The sequence below is a fragment of the Rattus norvegicus genome, chromosome 5, assembly GCF_021556685.1.
Source record: "Rattus norvegicus strain SHRSP/BbbUtx chromosome 5, alternate assembly SHRSP_T2T, whole genome shotgun sequence".
NCBI lineage: Eukaryota > Metazoa > Chordata > Mammalia > Rodentia > Muridae > Rattus > Rattus norvegicus.
Genome location: NC_141538.1, coordinates 129,682,067 through 129,701,904, shown reverse-complemented (window position 1 = coordinate 129,701,904; position 19,838 = coordinate 129,682,067). Strand labels below are relative to the sequence as shown.

Here is a 19,838-nt window from a genome sequence, read left to right as displayed (position 1 = left end):
ATCCCATCCCCAAAAGGCTACGGCAGATGGCTTGATCTGAAGGGAAATACACAACTGTGTTTATTTTAAAATACATTAAAAAGCAAAACCAGGGCAGTTTGGTGCTATAACAAATAATTACATATAGGCACACAGAAACTGGGTTCTCAGAGGACACAGGCCAGGGCCCCCACGTTGCTGACGTACGTGTTTGGGTCACACTTGCCTACCAGCTCATTGCCATCTAGTGCAGTAACCCTGGGTTAGTCTTGTAGAGGAAAGGTGAGTCAATTCCTAGGTTGCCATCACAAAACTCCAGTGGACGCCCTAAGGCAGTGGTGTAACTCCATAAAACGCACACAGATGTCTTTAATACAAGTTGCTTCAGGCCAGTGAGACTGCAGTTTATTTGACTATCTTATGGTAGGGGAAGAGGCTGAGCGTCGCTGTGAAGGCCCTGATGTCAGTAATGGGGGTGGTGGACTCTGCCAGGAGAGGAGAGGGTGGCAGGTAGATTAGCTGCATCCCTTCACGAGAATTCGGATCCTCACAAACGGGAGCGCCGTCCTCTTCCAGTTCATACTTCCCATATCCAACAACCTGGAAGGCCAGAGATGCAGGTGAGACACTCGCCAGCTAATGTGAGCAGGACTCCAAGTGGTTGGCCATACTCACATGAACGCTGAGCATTTTACTCCCAGGTCCTCTGTGAGCCTTGAACCAACTGACCAGGTCTGACTTTGAGAAAGACTTCAGCGCTTCAATCTGGCCGAGGAGGAGAAGGCGGGAGAGAGCATAGGTGTGAGAGCATCACCGTAGGCAGACGTCCACCCTCCACCCCCAGCATCTAAGTTATCTGGGCCAGTCTCAGCCTGCCCCTACCCGTGTAGGGTGCCTATCGTTTCTGTGGACAAAGATGCCTAGTGACCGGCCTTTGCACCTCTGGCAACTGTACACAGCACCACAGCTGGAGCCAGAAACCCTAGCATCCCACGTCACAGGGCCACTGCTTACTCCAGCAACTGTTGAATGAGGTCAGCTGGATGGCCCCTCAGAATGTGACATGCACTGCACATTGGTTGCCTGGACGAGAAGACCAAAGTGCTCTCATGCTGGTTTTATTTTAGATTTCAGCTAGAAGTTGCCAAAATACCTGAGGAACGCTGTAAGAGTATGGGCTCTCTACTCTTCAGCAGAGCTCCATGAATGAGCCCCACAAAACCTCAGCAACCCTCAGCGCGGAGCTGCTCTGGTGGAGCTGATCCGTGCAGCGGCAAAGGTTAGCACCTTGTGTAGCTACTACCCAGGGGGAAGCTGTAGTGACTGAAAACTAAGGATTCAAGAAAAAGACAAACCAGGACACATGGCCTAGGTTTCTCCTCCACATAACACCGTCTGAGCCTTAGAGCAAAAGTCCAGCCAGAGGCCTTGCCCAGTCCTTCAGGACTGCCTTGGTCTGAGAAATCATTACCTCATGGGCAAGGCGGTCAAAGAGATACTGCTGTGTCACCACTTCATTCCAGTTCCTGTCCACCTCCTCCCCGAGGTGGGTGTCCTCACACTCTTTCAACTTGATCAGAGCTGTGACCTGTCAAAAACATGTTCAGCCATGATATCACACCAATTCAGAGCAAATAGCTTGGGAGAGACCTGCCAGTGTGTGCCTGTGTTGGGGGTGTTTAGAGGACATTTGGTTAGACGCACTAGGATGTGAACACCCTGGCCATTGTGTAAGCATGGTATTGACTATCTGGTATCCTGAAGGCTTACAGAGATTGGGCAATAGTCACCTGAGTATTGAATGCATCCTCTGTGAGGTTCTCAATCTTCTCCTCAAAGCTGGAAAGAAATTCTTCTATCTTCTTGTCAACAGTTTCAGAGCTGAAACAGTTTGGGTAGAAGCCAAAGGAGTTCAGCCTCCCTCAGGTATAAAGGCTGAAGGTTTTCTACCCTAAGCTAGGAGAGCAAAGGAAATGAGGAAGAACTGTCCCTCAACCTTCAGCCTCCTTTCCTAGTATCCTCACAGTGATACAGTGACAGCCAGCTGGGCCATGCCACACCTAAAACTCAAGGCCTCACACCTCAGTTAGAGGGTTTGTGTTTGGTTTTTTTTGTTTGTTTGTTTGTTTGTTTGTTTGTTTTTTGTTTTTTCTTATTTTCTTTTTTTTCGGAGCTGGGGACTGAACCCAGGGCCCTGAGCTTGCTTGGTAGACACTGAGCTAAATCCCCAACCCCTGTGTTTGGTTTTTTAAGGTATATTTATATGTGTATTTTGTTCCCATGTCTGTCTGGTGACCACAGAGTTCAGAAGGCGGCATTGGATTTCTGAGAGGTATACACAGTTGTGAGCTGCCATGTGGGTGATAGAAGCAAGTACTCCTAACTACTGAGCCATCTGGTTGTTTTGGAGCTTAAGACTGTCACGTAGCCTGGGCTGGCCTTGACTTCCTTATTCCCCTGACTGCCTCCCAATTGCTGGGATTGCAAGACAAAGCTCTCAGGCCTGGCTTTGTGCATTCAGTGAAGAGCTACACTGTCAGTCCAACATCCTTTTTCTCTAGTCTCCTGAACAAACATTGGTAACCCCTGCAGAGTGGTCTATAAGAACGCCTCTGCTTGATCCTAGATGGGCTATTTATTACCCATCCCACCCTTCCAACTAAACAAAGGAGACCATGGCTGACCACAGTTGTACAGGATTCAGGGAAGCACCTGTAGTACCCCACCTCTACCCCCACAGTCTAGAAGAACAGGGGCGGACCCATTTACTATCTTACTTGTATTTGGTTGCCTGAGTCCCAACAGTTACAGAAAATCCTAGAATGCCAGATGTGTTCCTACAGGTCGGGTAGACGTGGTACCTAAAGCCAGACAGAGGAGTTACACAGCTCATTCCGGTCCAAAGAGGCACTGAAGGGCGAAGGGCTTCTGGCTCTTTGGAAGTCCCAAATGGCACACAAACGTGTAGCTGCTTGTGATAGGCAAGTACAGGTGCCACCCGTGGCTGAACTGGCTAACTTCTGGTCATGCAGATGTCTGAACAAACTGAAAACATCATTGTCCAACACACAAACTGCAGAAGTGCTGACACGGGCACGGCAAGGTATGGGAGGGCCAAAGTCTGGTGAGCTGCATGCAGGGGAGCCCCAGGCCCTCTGTGTTCTTACCCAAGGGTCTGCTTGGTTCGAAGGAAGTCAAAGCAGGGCTCCTCCATGTGCATCTGTAATTCACCATACTTTCCATCAGCCCAACACTCAGAAAGAGAAACCTTAATTTTCTTACCCTAAAGTGTTCTATATACTTCCAAAATCCAGCCTCCCATATAAGCCTTTCTCCTAAATGGTCCAGGACCCTGACTGCTCATCTTGGATGAAAATGAATAGCCACCTGACCTTCCAATAACAAGTTCCTGACTACCACAGGTCCACAACCCTTAGGCATAAAGCTGGGCCTCATGGTAGACCAGGAGCTCCTGCACCCACCTTGGTACTTACCACAAGCAGCTCCATGAGCGTGTATTCTCTCAGACTCCTTGTACCTGACTGAAGGGGAGATGAGATCAGACAAGCAATGGCTTACAGGGTTTACCATCTTGGCCTCTCAAGCCCTCTCTTCTTGCCCCCACATTTCTGTTTACTACCCACCTTCCCACCAGCCGGAGAACCTGAGAGCAGGAATTCCGCTGGAACATTTGTATTATTGGCCCTAGTGTAGACTTCTAGATAGACAACCCAACAGCTCCTGCCTGCAAGGCGCAGGATACATGGAAAACAAATACCTGTAGTTCAAGGCCCTAAGGAGGACAGCAAGAAATGGGGATTGTGGAAGGTCTGAATCTGTTTCTTAAACAGTACAAAACGAGTACTTTGAAAGTACCCAAGAAGCCTAAAGAATAAGTACACATTAACTCAGAATACAGTGAATGGAGGCCAAACATCAGAGAGAGACAGGATGTGGAGAGGAGGAATGACTGGGAAGATGGCTCACATGGTCAGGTGCCTGCCTTACAAACACAAGGGGCCGAGCTTAGTCCCAGAAGCCACATTTAAGAAAGGCTGGGGTTGGGGCTGGGGATTTAGCTCAGTGGTAGAGCGCTTACCTAGGAAGCGCAAGGCCCTGGGTTCGGTCCCCAGCTCCAAAAAAAAAAAAAAAAAAAGAAAGGCTGGGGTTGGGGCTGGATTGAATTCCCAGCACCTGAATGGTGACTCACAAACATCTGTAACTCCAGTTCCAAGGATCCAGCACCCCTTTCTAGCCTCTGCAGGTGCCAGGCATACATGCAGACAAAACACTAAAATAAATGCTTTGTAAAATGAATTTTGGTATGGGGGCTTGTACTTGTCACCCTTGGGCTCATTGGCCACCAGTCTTGCCTTGTCTTTTTTTTTTTTTTTTACGAAAAAAGGATAGGGTAGGGAGATGGATGGCACTGAGGGATGGCGCTGAAGGTTAATTTCTGACTTCTACATGCAGATAAGACACAGGCACACACGCACGCACGACAAAGGGGAAAGCGAATACTCAGAGGGAGGATCAGCAACATAATAAAAAGTCAAAAAAGGGGGCTGGGGATTTAGCTCAGTGGTAGAGCGCTTGCCTAGCAAGCGCAAGGCCCTGGGTTCGGTCCCCAGCTCCGGAAAAAAAAAAAGGAAAGGAAAAAAAAAAAGTCAAAAAAGTAAATGAGGCCATGTTACCCAAAGGCTAGACCACTGGCTGGACAGGACAGGTTTAGAGAGGATGTTCACAAATCAGAAGTGAGTGGGATCAACCAAGGACTAAAAAGCAAGCTGAGCTGATGGAGGGCTGCTGAAAAGCACTCGTTTACAGACCTCCTCGCCCCTCTACTGTGGAAAGAACACACAAAACAGGAGATCTGAGTCCCAAAGAATAAAGAACTCTGCCTTGGATTTCCATCCCACTGAAAGCAGGTGAGAATTTTCTCTTTGGTGGTCATTCTGGTTATTCTATGCTGACTGCTTAGCTGCATTTACTCTCAATTCTTTCCAAGTTGTCCCTGCTTGGGCTCTGTAGGGGACACATAGGAACTGCCATCACAGTCTAGTGAGAGGCAAGCTCACCTGGTAGTACACAGTGACTTCAGAGTTGGCGTCCCCCTTATTCAGGGCTCTGACTTTGCACAGGTGGTGGCCGCTCGGCAGCTCCACCACCTGGAACTGCACGGGCATCTCCCGCTCCAGGGGCACGAAGTTCAGCTTGCTGCAGGACACTCAGCGTGAGGCAGAGGCAGAGGCAGACCCTGTGCTCCCCCCAGCCCCAACCGATGAACCCGGCCTTCAGCTCCCTGGGAAGGTCTGAGACGAGCTAAGTAACAGTTAGCTGAGCTACTGCTTAGTGCTTCTTTCTGGGAAGGGCACAGAAACCTCAAAGAGAAAAGTCAAACTAATACTTACTCAACAACGTATCTTAGGAAATCCATCGATTCCTAAAAGATAAAAGAGGAGCAAATACATACCTCAGACCTTGATAATTGCAATTTTCTAATTCCGGGCAGCACTTTGGACAGCATTGAGACAACAGTCTGTCACCTAAATGCTGGAAGTGCTCTCATTGAGCCAGTTATGCTCATCAAACACTGACCAAGCAGCCCTCTGCCTGGCAGGTTTGCCCTGGCACGTTCCCGGGGGCTTCTCTAGCTAGGTCATGCAAGTCTGGGCCAGCGGACAGACACAGCCTGCAGAGATCAGTAACAGAACAGCACTGGGACTTACTACATCCCTTCTGTTCTGCAGACAAGATACTGAGTGAAGGTAAGCTCAACTCTGGAGTAATGTCTTCTGTGCCTACTTCACAACAGTATGTGCTTAGTCCAAAGTCCTGCCTGGTCCTCCCACTGTGTCTGACACAGACAGCTTGCTAGTCCTACTTTTCTTGCTATTGATACTCTGAAGGGCTTGTGTGGGTAGAACAGAAACCAAGACTGGTTTTGTGGTTCTATTCTCCACAGAAAGAAAGGAGAGAACAGAAGACACAGTTTAAAGGTGGCCACTTATATACTCTAGCAAAAGGCCACCCCAGCACAGACCCCCTAGTCCCTCCACGCCTTACTCAGTCCCCTGGACATCTGGGTGTCGTCTTCGTACTTGTCACCAAAGCACTCCTTTTCATTTATCACATTAGATTCAGGCTTCAACATTTTCATATAACATAGCTTATCATTTTGCCAGTTTTAAAAGTACAAAAAGTTTAAAGTATAAAAGTCACACTTGTGAGACTTTTTTTTTTTAAATCATCTTGTAAAATCAGAACTATTGATCACTAAACAACTTTCTTTTTTCTCCCTTCCAGCCCCCGGCCCTGGAAACTACCTAGCTACCATTTCTGTCACTCTGACTTCTTTAGATAAACAAAAATCAGTGGAACCAGACTTCATTTCTTAGCTTGGCCAGGCTCGGCATGTGGGTGCTGGCTGTGTGTATAGACTTTCTCTCTCTCTCGTAATGTCGACATTACAGTTGCCATATAGGATCTTCAGAAAATTTAACCAAAACCAAATTAAAAACAAGCCCATCACTCAATCACAGTCGTCCTCAGAGGAAGTAAGGTGTTCAGCACTGGGCTGGGAACTCCCACCAGAATGTGGGATACTAACCCACCACAGCATTTAGGGAGGGATAATCTGATTCCACCCGCCTACCGTAAGAGCAGCCACTCACCGTGCTGGTGACATTCCCTTGCACCAGGCCCTCAACAAAGAGTTGGGATTTAAAATCCTTGACAAAGTTTAGCAGAGACTCAAGGGAAAGGCCATCCATCAAAGCTCGGTACTTGTCAATCATAGACCAGCGGGAATATTCCAGAATTAAAAGCCGCACATCTCTGTAAAAAGGACATTTAAAAAAGAAAAAGTTCCAAGAAATGTATCCTAAGAAAAATTTTAGGTCATGATGCTGTAGAAGTCTCCAAAGACAGGTGATTCCCACCATAACTTAAGATGGAGAAAAGTCAAAACAGGGATGAGAACTGCATACAGAGTTTTAAATGGGTGCGATCACCAGTATGACACACCTATCTCAGACATAAAGTGACATATTTCACATAAATTGCTAAGTGAGTCAAATTTAACTAACTGTCCACAGATTTTAAATTATTGCTATTCTTGTTAGAAATGTCACTAGTTTGTATTACTGGACACTAACTGTACAGTCTGATTACAGTGACTTACACTCTGGGTAACGGCCCTAGCTCATTATCAGACTAACTTCACCGTCCATCTCCAAACCACCTTCTGAATAGTACTGTATTCCTCGAGTTCCTAGTATCTATAATTCAATTTCTTGAAATTAAAGCAGGGTCTGTGTTTAAGGTCAGGCTGTTTGACAACCATTTACAGACACCCTACAAAGAAATCAAGAAGGGCTTAAAGCCACAGTGTCAAAGGGCTGTCTCTACTCACAGAAGCCTTTTCTGCCCTTCCCAAAAAGTTCTTTATAAGCTGACACAGTGCCCCATAGGCATCTTCTTGTGATTCATACAAAAATGCCCATGAAGGTTGCTATTAACCCAGGGTCCACGTCACAGACGTCTATGCTTTTCCTCGCTCTGTGCTCTTCTGGAACGTTAATTAAGTTCGCAGCAGTGGAGGCTGAGGCACTGACACGTGAACGCACACACCTCCCCGAGGGGCCCTCGTGTACACCTACTTGGCCAGAGTCTCAGGCTTGATGAGGATGTTGAAGTAGGTCTTCTTCAGCTGCTCAGTTATCATGGTGAAGACAGCGGGCGTGGAGCTGAACTCAGTCAGGTAGTCAATGATGAGCTGGAAGAGCAGCTGGAGGGGAAACGTACTTTAAGCAACAGAGTGTGAGACAACACCAAACCTCAGTCCCAGGGCCAGGGAGGGACAGCACTGCAGAGGACCCGAGCGAAGGGCTCAGGCCTCAATCCCTAGAGGCCAAACCGCAAAGCTGCTCAAGGTTGAAGCCCTGTCTTCAGTTGTCCTCATTCCCTTCCAAAGCACCCTTGCATGGGCCTTTACCTGGGAGGGAATTATATCTGCACATGAATTCTGAACGCAGTAATAAATATTTAATTGTCTTCTCCAAATCAGGCGTTGTGGTTAATCCCAGCACTCAGGAGAAAGAGGGAGGCAGATCTCTGAGTTGGGAACCAGTTTGTCTACACTGTGGTCTACATAGTGAGTTCCAGGACACCCACAGCTACACAGTGGGTCCCTAACTCAAACAGAACAAAACAAAACAAAGCAAAAAACAAACAAGCAAACAAAAAACAGTCTTAACCCACAATGTGAAGCTTTTCAATTTTCTTTAGATAGAACTTAAGCTGTTTCCTATCTCTAGGCATTTATTGTTTTATCCCAACATGTAACTCGAGTACTTGTTTCTAACCATTTCTGGAGGGTAATACCTGCTTCAAAAGGGAAAAGGCTACTGGCTCAACCACCAATTAAGTCACTCCTAACACTGACCAACCCTGCCATTCAAGAACTGAGCCAAGACGCATTATTTATTCTACAATGTCATATTTAATTTTCAAGCTGTTTTAGGAAGCTTACATCTATACTCTGTAAACTAGTTTTTAGTTTTCTATAAATATATTCTGTATTATTTTTAAGTATTAAGGTGAGGTAAGCCTCAAAATGAAGAACATCAATTTTCTAAGATATATATATATTAAGATTTATTTATTTCATGTATGTGAGTACACTGTAGCTGTCTTCAGACACACTAGAAGAGGGCATCGGATCCCATCACAGATGGTTGTGAGCCACCATGTTGTTGCTGGGAATTGAACTCAGGACCTCTGGAAGAGCAGTCAGTGCTCTTAACCACTGAGCCACCTCTCCAGCCCAGGATTATATTTTTAAACAACTTTCTAAACTTACTTCCCAAACACCATCTATTGTATTCTGGGATTTAATCTGTTTGAATCTCGAAGCTCCATTTGAAGGTGGACCAAAGTCAACACCTCCTGCACAGTGCAGACGGAGGTAAAAGTGTAAGGGGAAGACTTTCTTCAGAGTTTCTCTGCCAGCACAGGGCTGGATTCTGCCAGGTTCTTTCCTATGGATTTTTTTTAATATGAATCCAGTTCCAAAAGTATTAATGTCCTTCCTTAAATTGTTTATTGCTCTTTTATGACCAATAACCTCAAACCAAACCTAAACGCCAGTGTGAGCTTCAGAGAAACAACAAAAGGAAGTTAGATACACCTAGAGCACAGGCTGCGTTTCTATGCCTGCCAGCAGCTGCACGCACAGGCTGGCCGCCTGCCTGCTCACCAGTTCTCTCTGCAAAGCAGCCATGGCGATTTTTAGGGGCAAAACTAAATTTTGGCAGGCCTAAAATGTTGCTTATTTTATAATATTTATCTTTCTTAACCCTCCACTACTCAGAGGCCAGAAACCACTGACTTCCTGCTGTTTAACAGAGGGGGATTCAGTAAACAAGTGATCAAGTGACTCCTCTGGGTCTTTGTTCTTTTCTCTCAGCTAGAGAGTCTTGGAGTTTGTTACCTCCTTGAGAGCCAGGGAAAAGAATGTCATACAGGAAGAAGAAAATCTTTTACATAAGCAATATGCACAGATTCTCTTTCTCTCTCTCTCTCTCTCTCTCTCTCTCTCTCTCTCTCTCTCACAGACACACACACACACTCACACACACACTCACACATACACACAGACACACACAACACACACTCACACACTCACACACACACAGACACACACAGACACTCACACACAGACACACACACACACAGACACACACACACACACACACACACACACACACACACACACACACACACACACACACACACACTGGTAGAGCCTGAGAGCCTGACCACCTGTCTCAACTCCACAAAATGTTCATGCATATTACACAAATACACATAAACCTACACACGTACGTACGCACATACAGTTGGTGGATGGGGCAGAGCCCAACAGGCACACTTTACTCCTTCTCTCTGGCTTTTTTACCTTCTTAAACAAAAGTTCTTTATAAAATTACCCCATAGATAAAATACTACATAAAGGAAAGTCACAGAAGGATGTTGATATGTAATTCAGTGTTTCATTCTGTAAGCTCATTATAAGTTCAAAGCAAGTTTCACATGGCCTTGCCTTATCACAGTGCACACCTGCGGCTTCATTCTGGGATCTGACCTAGAATGGATGCTTTTCCTTGATCACAAATCTGTCCCATGCCTAGTTTTCTTATTAGTGTAGTTGTGAGTTTGCTGTAGTCCTTATTATGTAGCCTTTACTTACTATTCTATGCGGAGTGGGCACATTCTATTCAATTCTAATTTACTCTTTCTAGCAAAACAACTAAAACCATCTCTTAAAACTTTCTTCCTAAAATTATTTGAATCAAATCAGAAATTCTATAAAATCATTAATTCATCTAAACATCATTCATTCACAAAAGTTGATCTTTATGGTGATCTGCAGGAAATCTGCCCAATAGGGTAGGCTAATACTGAGGAATCATTAGGCTGTATAATAGTGACAGGAAAAGGAAGATCAGCCGCAAGAAGCATCCTGAGATGAAGTCTCTGGGACCTTGCCTCTCAGAGCTCACCCATCACGGGCCGTGCAAAACATGGTGGGCTACCCCCAGGAAAGTCACCTGCTAGCCTTAGCCTCTCCAAGATGGCCCCTGACTGCCCTCCCTCCCCCATACACACACACACTTCTTGGGGATAGGGAGATGGCTCAGTCAGTCAGTAAAGTGTTTGCCACAAAAGCATAGGGACCTAAGTACCATCCTAGCATCCATGTCAAAATAAGCCAGGCACCATGGCACCCAGAGACAGGAGGAGGCTTAGAGTTTAGAATCACAAAGCCCCAGGGCTAGGCCTGTTCTAGTCTGCTTCTCTGTTGCTGTGATAAAACCCATCACAGTCAATCACTGAGGGAAGCCAGGGCAGGAACCTTGCGTATGTTCAAAACTAGAACAGCTGCCATGGTGCTGCTCATCAGGAAGCTTTCCCATCAGTACTGCATGTAGATTCCTGCATGTGCTCTGGGTCTACACAGACAAATACGCGATTTCAAAGTCCCTCATATACTTACAGGTAGTTTGTGGTTGAATCCCTTCACTCGGATGATTAAACCGTGCTCTCCGGCTACCAGTTTATACTCCAGCTGGGCCACATCGGCTTCATAGGCTGGCTCAGCAAGGTTGTGAGTAAGAATGTTGACGAAGATGTCGAAGAGGACAACACTGGAAAGTGCAAAGGCCACCAGCATCATTGGCAGGAAAGACAAAGACAAGAGTAGCTTTGTATCTCTCAGATAAGGGATTTCACCTTCAGCAAGGTGTTAATGCTACTCCAGAGTGTCCATGCGGTCTCAAAGGAAATAGCTGACTCAGGACTCAGCCTCACAGGGATTGCACAGGACCATGCTCAGTACTTTTCCCAATCTTTTTGTGTCACATACACATAGAAAATGACAACGTGCAAACACATACTGAGGGAATAAACCAGCATCAGAGGCAACCAACCCCAAGCAGACAGCAACCCTACCTCTAACCCTACCAGGCTTAGGCTCTCAGAGTCACCAACTCAAACTAGGAGGAAAGGAGGGGAAGAGTGCATGTGGGAAGGCAGACAGCAGTGATCATTTTAAAGCTGCATTTTATAGTTAAGAGGCAAAGAAAAGGAAATGCACTTATGTCTTCTGAGCCTTTCTTATAACTCATTTTTAGACCCTCTGCTCTCCCACAATGCACTTACCTACATAAATACATGAATAATTTGTGAAGAACAAGGCATAATTAAAGTCTAGAAGTTGGGTTTGGAGAACAGCTCAGTAAGTTCAGTCCCCAGCATCCATGACAGGCAGTTCGCAACTGCTTATAATTTCCGCTCAAGGGGGTACAATGTCCTCTTCTAGACTGTTCCAGAACAGACGCCCACATGCACCACCCCTGCCCCCAATGCCACCCACTCCCAGATGCATACAAGCACATACAGTTTAAAATACAATAAGTCTTAAAACAAGTCTTTAAGTGGTAGGTAACAGAAATTCAGCCAGTCTTCTCTGCATACGAGGCCAGCCTGCGATGGCTATATTCCTAGTTAACAGTGGGCTGAACTTTAAGGCCTTTCTCAATCCAGGAGCTGTGTTCTGCTTACAAGAGCTTCTAATTAGTTTAGAGCACAGAAAAAATAAAACAGCTAGCATGGCTCAAGTGCTAAAACAGAAAATACCCAACTATTCAGACTGAAACAAAACTGCATTCCAATAATAATAATAATTTTAAAAAGTCAGTGTGTGCTGGCCCTGAGGAAACACTTGCAGAAGAGTCTGCCTCCACTGTCTGAGCTCTTCTTCATCACAGCTGCTTCCTCAGCTCTGATGAACCAGACACTACAAATTCAAAATATCACACAAAAGGCCCAATAGAGTCTTCACTTCCTGTGGGATCGTCATGGGCCAGGTATGTCATCTGCACCACTGTCACTCAGCATTAACCTCCCAGTACCCAGAACAGCTCACCGAGCTCTGAACACTAAATGGCTTCTCTAGCCCATAGTTGCAAAATCCTTCCAAAATCCTCCAGAGAACAGAGTCCAGCCCGTCACAGCAGCATTCCACTCCTGGCACCAGCTTCTCGGTTCGGGTCATCACTGTTGTGACAAACACTGTGACCAAAAGCAGCTTGGGAAGGAAAGGGATTATTCTCTCACACTTCCACGGCACTGTCCATCACCAAGGAAGTCAGGACAGGAGCTCAAACGAGGCAGGAACCTGGATGCTGAGGCCATGGAGAAGTGCTGCTTACTGGCTTGCTGCTTATGAATTGCTCAGCCTGCTTCCTTAGAGAATGAAGGACCAACAGCCCACAGGTGGCACCACTGACATCGACTGTCAGTCAAGAAATGCACCATAGGCTTCCCACAGGCCAGGGTGGTGGGGGCATTTTTACAACTGAAGTTCCCTCTCTACAAAAGATTTCTAGCTCGTAGCAAGTTGGCAAACAGAAAATTAGCCCACACAGTCAAATTTTTTTTTCTTTTTTTGAGGAAAAAAATCAAACAAACAAGAACCAAACACTCACTTTGCTGCAGATTTCTGTATCAAAGGTGAGATCAGATGAAATCGTATATAGGCTGAAAGAAGAAGACCATGGATAAAACATAAATGGCCAGGGTGAAAATGTCTCAACACCTACTTTTTTCTTTTAATGTGGTTTTCAAGTTCAAAATAAACTACTAATCCTTAAAGCCTCGGTACACACATCTGTTCTCTTTTATCCCTACATTATTTTCATTCTTAAAGCTTTTTAAAGGTATGTTTTACCATTCCAACTAAATATCATAGAAGGCACACTTTAACCTACAGGAACCTACAAAAGGTCTACAAATAACCATATTTACCACTACCTTCAGACGGGCAAAAGTATTTATAGAAGCTTACATATGCAACTCAATGTTCATAGAAAGTTGGGATAAAAGCCTCTTCTAAAGAGGGTGGGTGAATGGCAATAACTATTCTTAAATCTTATAATTCAGTCAAGAAAAACTGTGATGACACAGCCTCAAGTCCCAAAACCTGTGAGGCACAGGGTTTGCCATTTGTAGACCAGCCTGGGTCACGTATTAAGTGAGGTTTTAGAGAAAGGGGATGGGAAGAAAAGGTGAAAGGGAAGCTTTGGTGAGGGTCAGACTATGATTCCAAGAACAACACGGTTCGGCCATGACCTAAAGAATAAGGAATTTAGGGAGCGTTTACCCACACTATGCATACTTCATGCTAACAGCAGAAGGCTGGGGAAGACTTCCCTTCACAGATCTAGATTAGGTTTCTTATTGTATCTAGGAATGATATTCCTCATTATTTTATTCCATTTTTAAAAATGTCAGGCTGGAGAGATGGCTCAGTGGTTCAGAGCACTGACTGCTCTTCCAGAGGTCCTGAGTTCAATTCCCAGCAACCACATGGTGGCTCACAACCACCTGTAATGAGACCTGATGCCCTTTTCTGGTGTGTCTGAAGACAGCTACAGTGTACTTACATACATGAAGTAAATAAATCTTTTTTTAAAAAAGTCTAAATACTACTATTAATCCCAAAAGTTGGTCAAATACCTGGTTCTAATTTCATTTTTCTAAAAGGAAAAATACTTAAAAAGTTTCTTTCTGGAACTGGATTTTTTAGTTATGTGTGCATGTGTGTGTAAGAAAAAGAGAGAGAATATACTCATGCTCTTATGCATGCCACAACAAGTGCGTGCATGTGTGCATGCACGTGTGTGTGCATGTGTATGTACACACTCGTGCAAAGGTCAGAGGACGATTCTTATGTGAAGGTCGAAGGACAATCCTTAGAAGCTGGTTCTCGCCTCCTGCCATGCAGGTCCTGGGATCAAAAGCAGGACAGCAGGTTTGGTATCAAGTGCCTTCAGCTGCTGAGCCGTCCCAGCAGCCCAGAGCTGACGTCCTACGTCCCGGAAGGCGGAGTGTCCCTCTAGGCACAGGAGCACACTAACAGTCTTTAAGTGTTAAGGGGCTTCAAAGGGAGAGGAGCAGGCAATGGAGTGCAGAGGCTGCCACAGAAGAGAAAGATCCCTACTTCATCCTTTAGAGGGCAGCGTCTTACCTTTGGGGATTTTGAATTTGTTGTCTTTCTTATACCACAGGCAACCTTGTGGGGTATTCACAATTTTAGCAGGGTATTCAGTTTCAGGGCAATCAAAAGCCTTCAATGTAAAGTCCGTGGCTAACAACAAGAACAAAAGCGTGATCATTTTTTCAAATACTGGAGTACAATGTACACCTGGCCTTAAATTAGATGAAAACTAAAACTACCCCAACAGCAGATTCTTACCTCTGTTCATTCAGCCTTTCTCCCTTTCCCAAGTAATGGTTAACTAGGAAAGGGTGGCCTTTGGGTCTGGACACTTGTATAACTCATCTTATGAATGAACAGATTCTTCAGGAAGAATAATTTTTTGCCAAGCTTAAGGACTTTGAAAGGTTACCAAATAGTTCTGCTCAACTACAGCCTACTTTGTCATTTCAAGTCAACGGCATAATGTGTAACATGTAGGTAAAAGACAGTTAACTTAGGGCTGGAGAGATGGCTTGTGGTTAAAAGCACTGGCTGCTCTTCCACAGGACCTGAGTTCAATTCCCAGCAACCACATAGTGGCTCACAACTGTCTGTTAAGTTCCAGTGGCTCCAACTCCCTCACACAGACACACATGTGGGCCAAACAGCAAACGTACAGCATTTTTTAAATTATAGATTAATGACCTTTTGAAAAAGAGACCATTAATTTAAAGAAAGGGGAAAATAAAAGATAGGCTGGAGATATGGTTGTAGGTCACCATGTGGGGGCTGGGAGCTGAACCCTGGTCTTCTGAAAGAACAAGCCATTATTCTTAACCACCTCTCTAGCCTCATGAGGACTTTTGAATATATTATGTGCATCTTTCATGTACAGACACACATAGCGATTCCTATTTGACTGACCTATGTATTTGTTTTCAGCTGGTAGATGAAGGTCTGAATTTAAGTCAAAATTGCTCTTCCACAGTTCAGTCCAAGAGTTTTCAATATCTGTAGAGGGGCAAAACAGACAGAGCCAATAAAAACAATGATCAGAATTCTCTTAACAAACCAGCCATCAACTGGCCTTCACCATTCAATATCTCCTCAGACATAGCTATGCAACCTAGAAACTCACTAGTCAAAGCAGGACTGCGCAGGACAACTATCATCGGAGACAGGGCTCAAAATGCAGAGCCCCCGTCCTACCCAGACCCGCTCTGACTAAAAGTAAGTTTCATTTCAAAATAAAAATTTAAAAACGTCTACTTTTTGCCAGGCACAGCGGTGGAAGCCCTCCTCTAATACCAGCACTCAGACCTCAGTGAGTTTGAGGCCAGTGTCCTGCTTTGTTTTTGTCAACTTGACATGGCCTAAACAAATCTAGGAAGAGGTACTTAATGAGACAATGCCTCCATCCAGGTTGCCTATAGGATAGTTTGTAGGTATTTCCTTGATTGACAGTTAATAGGGGAGGGTGGTACACCCCTAGCATGCTGGGAAAACCATGGAGAGCATGGCTATAAACAAGCAGCCCTCCTGTGTGGGCTGTTTCAGTTCTGGCTCCCAGGCTTCCAGGTTCCTCAAACTCCTGCCCTAGTGTCTCTTAGTGATAGAGAACTTACAACTTGAGAGTTGTAAGAAGAAATAAACCCCTTCCTTCCCAAGCTGCTTTTGGCCATGATGCTTTATCACAATAGAAACCCTACCTATGGTGCCAGGGGTGGAGTATTGCTGTAAAGGACTGTGAAAGGACACTGGAACTTTGGGCTAAAGAATCCATGATTCAGAGCTCAATGAGCTGCTGTGAGGAGTTAGAAGATGATGCTAAGAATAGTGCAGAGAGGAGAAGCCTAATGACAGCCATCCAAGCCTGGTATGGGAACGCACATCAAGAACTGAAGCACTTGGAGACAGAGGCAAGTAGAGCTCTGTGAGTTTGAGGACATTCTGATCTACACATATAGTGAGTTCCAGGATAGTCAAGGCTATGCAGAGAGAGCCTGTCTCAAACAACAACAACAAAGATAGCACTCCTGATCTATACAATGAATTTAAGGTTGGCCGGGTCTACAACAGTGAGACCATGTTTAAAAAAAAATTTTAGATATATGCATGAACACACACACACACACACACACGCACACACACACTTTTTGTCTCCATAAGAACCAACAATATTAAAGGATAAACATTCCCAGCTGATGGGGCTGGAAAGATGGCTCAGCAGTAGAGAGCCTGCTGCCTGTGCACCCACACAGCAGCTCACAACTTCCCAGAACTTCAGTTCCATGGGATCCAATCAATACCTTTTGGCCTCCACAGGTATCCACACGTGGTTGCACAAAAACTCACACATGCACACATAAATAATCTTTTTAAAATGTCCCCCGCTGAGTCAGATACACTGAATAAAGGAGATCATCACAGCAATGCACCTTCTATGCTGTACTGAGTCCCAAACCACTTCTCCTTGAGGTCACATCTTCCCTCGTTAGCACCAGACAGAAGCACGAGATTTGCCTTTTGAGGAACTAGCTGATTAAGGGCCTCGGCAATGACCTAACAAAGAGACAGTGAGGGGAATTGTAAAATGTAAGATGTAAAACACAATTTAAGATTAAGTAACAATGTAACCTAAAGTACTATTTAACATTTAAGTAACAGTTTAATACACTTCTGTTAAAACACAAAAATATTTGCATTATTGCTACACTGTCATGATGCTCAGTGAACTGTTTCTATCTAGTTCATGAATCTTCTAATTTATAAAGCTCTGTAAGGTTATTACTATTTTTTTGTTGTTGTTGTTATTCTTTTTTTCGGAGCTGGGGACCGAACCCAGGGCCTTGCGCTTCCTAGGCCAGCTTTCTACCACTGAGCTAAATCCCCAACCCCTTATTACTATTTCAAAACCTTTACTTTTACTTCTGTTGAGGTATATTTGACAAACATCAAATTGTGTCTTCACGGTGCTCTAAGCCCTGCTCATCTGGAACCTCCGCTTTAACCGGACGGGCAATAAGTAAGCAGGTGTCATTTTCTACACTCCATTAGGGGACCAAAGCAGTGTTTATCACAAACTGTATCTTGAGCCAGATAAGTCTATATTGCTGAATCCCATCTTGTACATTTTAAGATGGTTTGTACCATCTCAGGCTTCTACCCATTAGATCCCAGGAACACTCAACTTTCCTCCAGACACTGACAAATATTTACTGAGGGAAGTTACCCTAAGCCGACAAAATCTACTGTGTAGGAACAGGCTTGCTCCCCAGCAGTGGAGGAATGGCTACCCGACTGTTCGTTTGCATACAATACTATAGTAAACTATTTTTCCCTTGTAGCCCTAGGGAACTGAACATAGAGCCTTGTGCATTCATGCTAGGCAAATTATCCACCCACCAACCCTCTTCTGACTTTTTATTTTAAAACAGGATCTTTACTGAAGCTCAGACAGGCCTTAAACTTAAGACCCTCCTGGGCCAGCCTCTCAAGCAGCTATAATTATAGACCTGTGCCATCAGGTCCAGCTCATAAGTGTTTTATTTCTAATATGGGGGAAATCTTACATTCTTCTTATAAATATATTAAGTATTACAATTTATAATTGTCTTGAGTTTGTACTTAAAGCCAGGCAATTTTTTTAAAAAAGATGCTTAGAACCAACTACACAGACTTAGAAACTGCCTTAGTTACTGTAAGAGTTTCAGCACTCAATGACAACTAGTGTCTAAGAAGGTCTGATTTGGTTAGAGATGCAGCTTGTCTGTATAAGGGCTTGCCTGGCATGCAAGCCCAGGGTCTGACAGCTACTACCACATAAGGCCACCCAGGACACATGATACATGTGTCAAAAAAAAAAAAAAGCATCAAAGATGGCCTTGAGTAAGAGACTCACGAAAAACTGCTCTTTGGTCTCCCCTTTAAACCAACCAAAACTGACTGACTTACCAAGTTCTCTCTATTCTCACAGTCCCTCTTCCCTAAAGCACGTTTTAGGTTTTTGTTATTTTTCGTTTTTCCTTTTCTTTTCTTTGAGACAGGATTTCTCTACATTCCCTGGTTGACCTGGATCTTAATATGTAGAGCAGGCTAGCCTCAAACTCGCAGAGATCCGCCTGCTTCTGCCTCCCCAGTCCTGGGATTTAAGGCACTCCCACCACCTAAAGCCGTTTTAAATGGAGTGCTCCTTACTTCTGGCTTGTACTCAAACAGAAGCTGATCTCCAGTGAGAAAGTCCTGACGTGGGTACAGCTGCATGTTCTCACACATGTTCTCCACGTACTCAACTGGATCTGTCTGTAAAAAGGTACAATCATTTACACCATAGCTGTCACAGCACACACACTTGAGAGAGAATTATCTGAGTGGCTCTCACAGGATACAGTGTCACTGAAGAAGATATTCAGGATACCAAGAGAGAGCAGCCTAAGCTTTGGTGCCACCCTAAGCTCAAGACCAACCTGCTCTGCTCCAGTCCCAGGAGCTCGTCATGAGAGCAGTCCCACAGTGAACTCTGCCAAGTACCCAACATGATTTCTACGTCAATAAAGATGGGGACCTATGACTAACAACTGCGGTGTGTCACAAGATAGGAGTGGTGACAAGCAGAGAGACTGCATATCAAAAGCACAAGGCAGGGCTGCAGATGACTGAGGGCAGGCACAGGACCTACAGGATACAGGAGCAATGGCGCTCTGTAAAGCAGAAGGGGAACCATGCAAATGGCAAATGCTTCAAAATGGCCAGAAAAAAAAAAGAATCTGAATATTCCCCAAACAACCTAAATGTTTTGGTAACAGATATGCCAATTACTCTGATCAGAACATTATATATGGTATACACATATTAAAATATCACACTGTATTAAAAAATGGGCATTATATTATATAAAAATATATTTTCTAAGAAGTTATATTAATCAGTATGCTATATTAATCAGTATGCTATCTCAATTTAAAAGCGAAAGAATGACAAGTTCCTCTGGTTTTTAAAGTAGAAAGAATTTTCCAGAAAAAGAAAGAAAGCAATCAATTCAAATCTTTACTGTGCACCCAAACCACATTGAATGGGAATTGCCCCCATAGGCTCATATGTCTGAAAACTTTATCCCCACTGGAACTATTTGAGAAGGATTAGGAGGTGTGGCCTGTTGAAAGAGATGTGTTATTGAAGGGCAGGCTTTATCTCTCAAAAGCCTCCCACCACCCCAGTGCAGTCTGCCTCCTCCCTGCAGTTTGGGATGTGAGCTCTCAGATGGTTGTGCCGTCATCCACCTTCGGGGAGGAAACCCTCTAGAACCATAAGCCAA

General features: G+C 44.7%; 1 protein-coding gene across 6 annotated transcripts in view; it reads right to left on the bottom strand.

The window, feature by feature from the left end:
- Positions 1-37: 37 nt before the first annotated feature.
- Nrdc (nardilysin convertase) overlaps positions 38-19,838 on the bottom strand; it is a 62,992-nt gene continuing 43,191 nt past the window's right edge. For 5 of the 6 annotated variants that reach the window (XM_087660440.1, XM_087660437.1, XM_087660441.1 and 2 more), the window contains 17 exons: positions 18,722-18,826; positions 16,963-17,086; positions 15,449-15,535; positions 14,573-14,692; positions 13,032-13,083; positions 11,039-11,189; positions 7,641-7,768; positions 6,654-6,816; positions 5,391-5,422; positions 5,058-5,196; positions 3,474-3,521; positions 3,147-3,199; positions 2,757-2,840; positions 1,770-1,860; positions 1,451-1,567; positions 655-744; positions 38-579 (listed from right to left, as the gene is read on the bottom strand). In XM_087660440.1, the coding sequence (XP_087516566.1) occupies positions 385-579; positions 655-744; positions 1,451-1,567; positions 1,770-1,860; positions 2,757-2,840; positions 3,147-3,199; positions 3,474-3,521; positions 5,058-5,196; positions 5,391-5,422; positions 6,654-6,816; positions 7,641-7,768; positions 11,039-11,189; positions 13,032-13,083; positions 14,573-14,692; positions 15,449-15,535; positions 16,963-17,086; positions 18,722-18,826 (1,779 nt within the window). In that variant the 3' untranslated portion in view covers positions 38-384. 6 annotated transcript variants of the gene reach the window in all.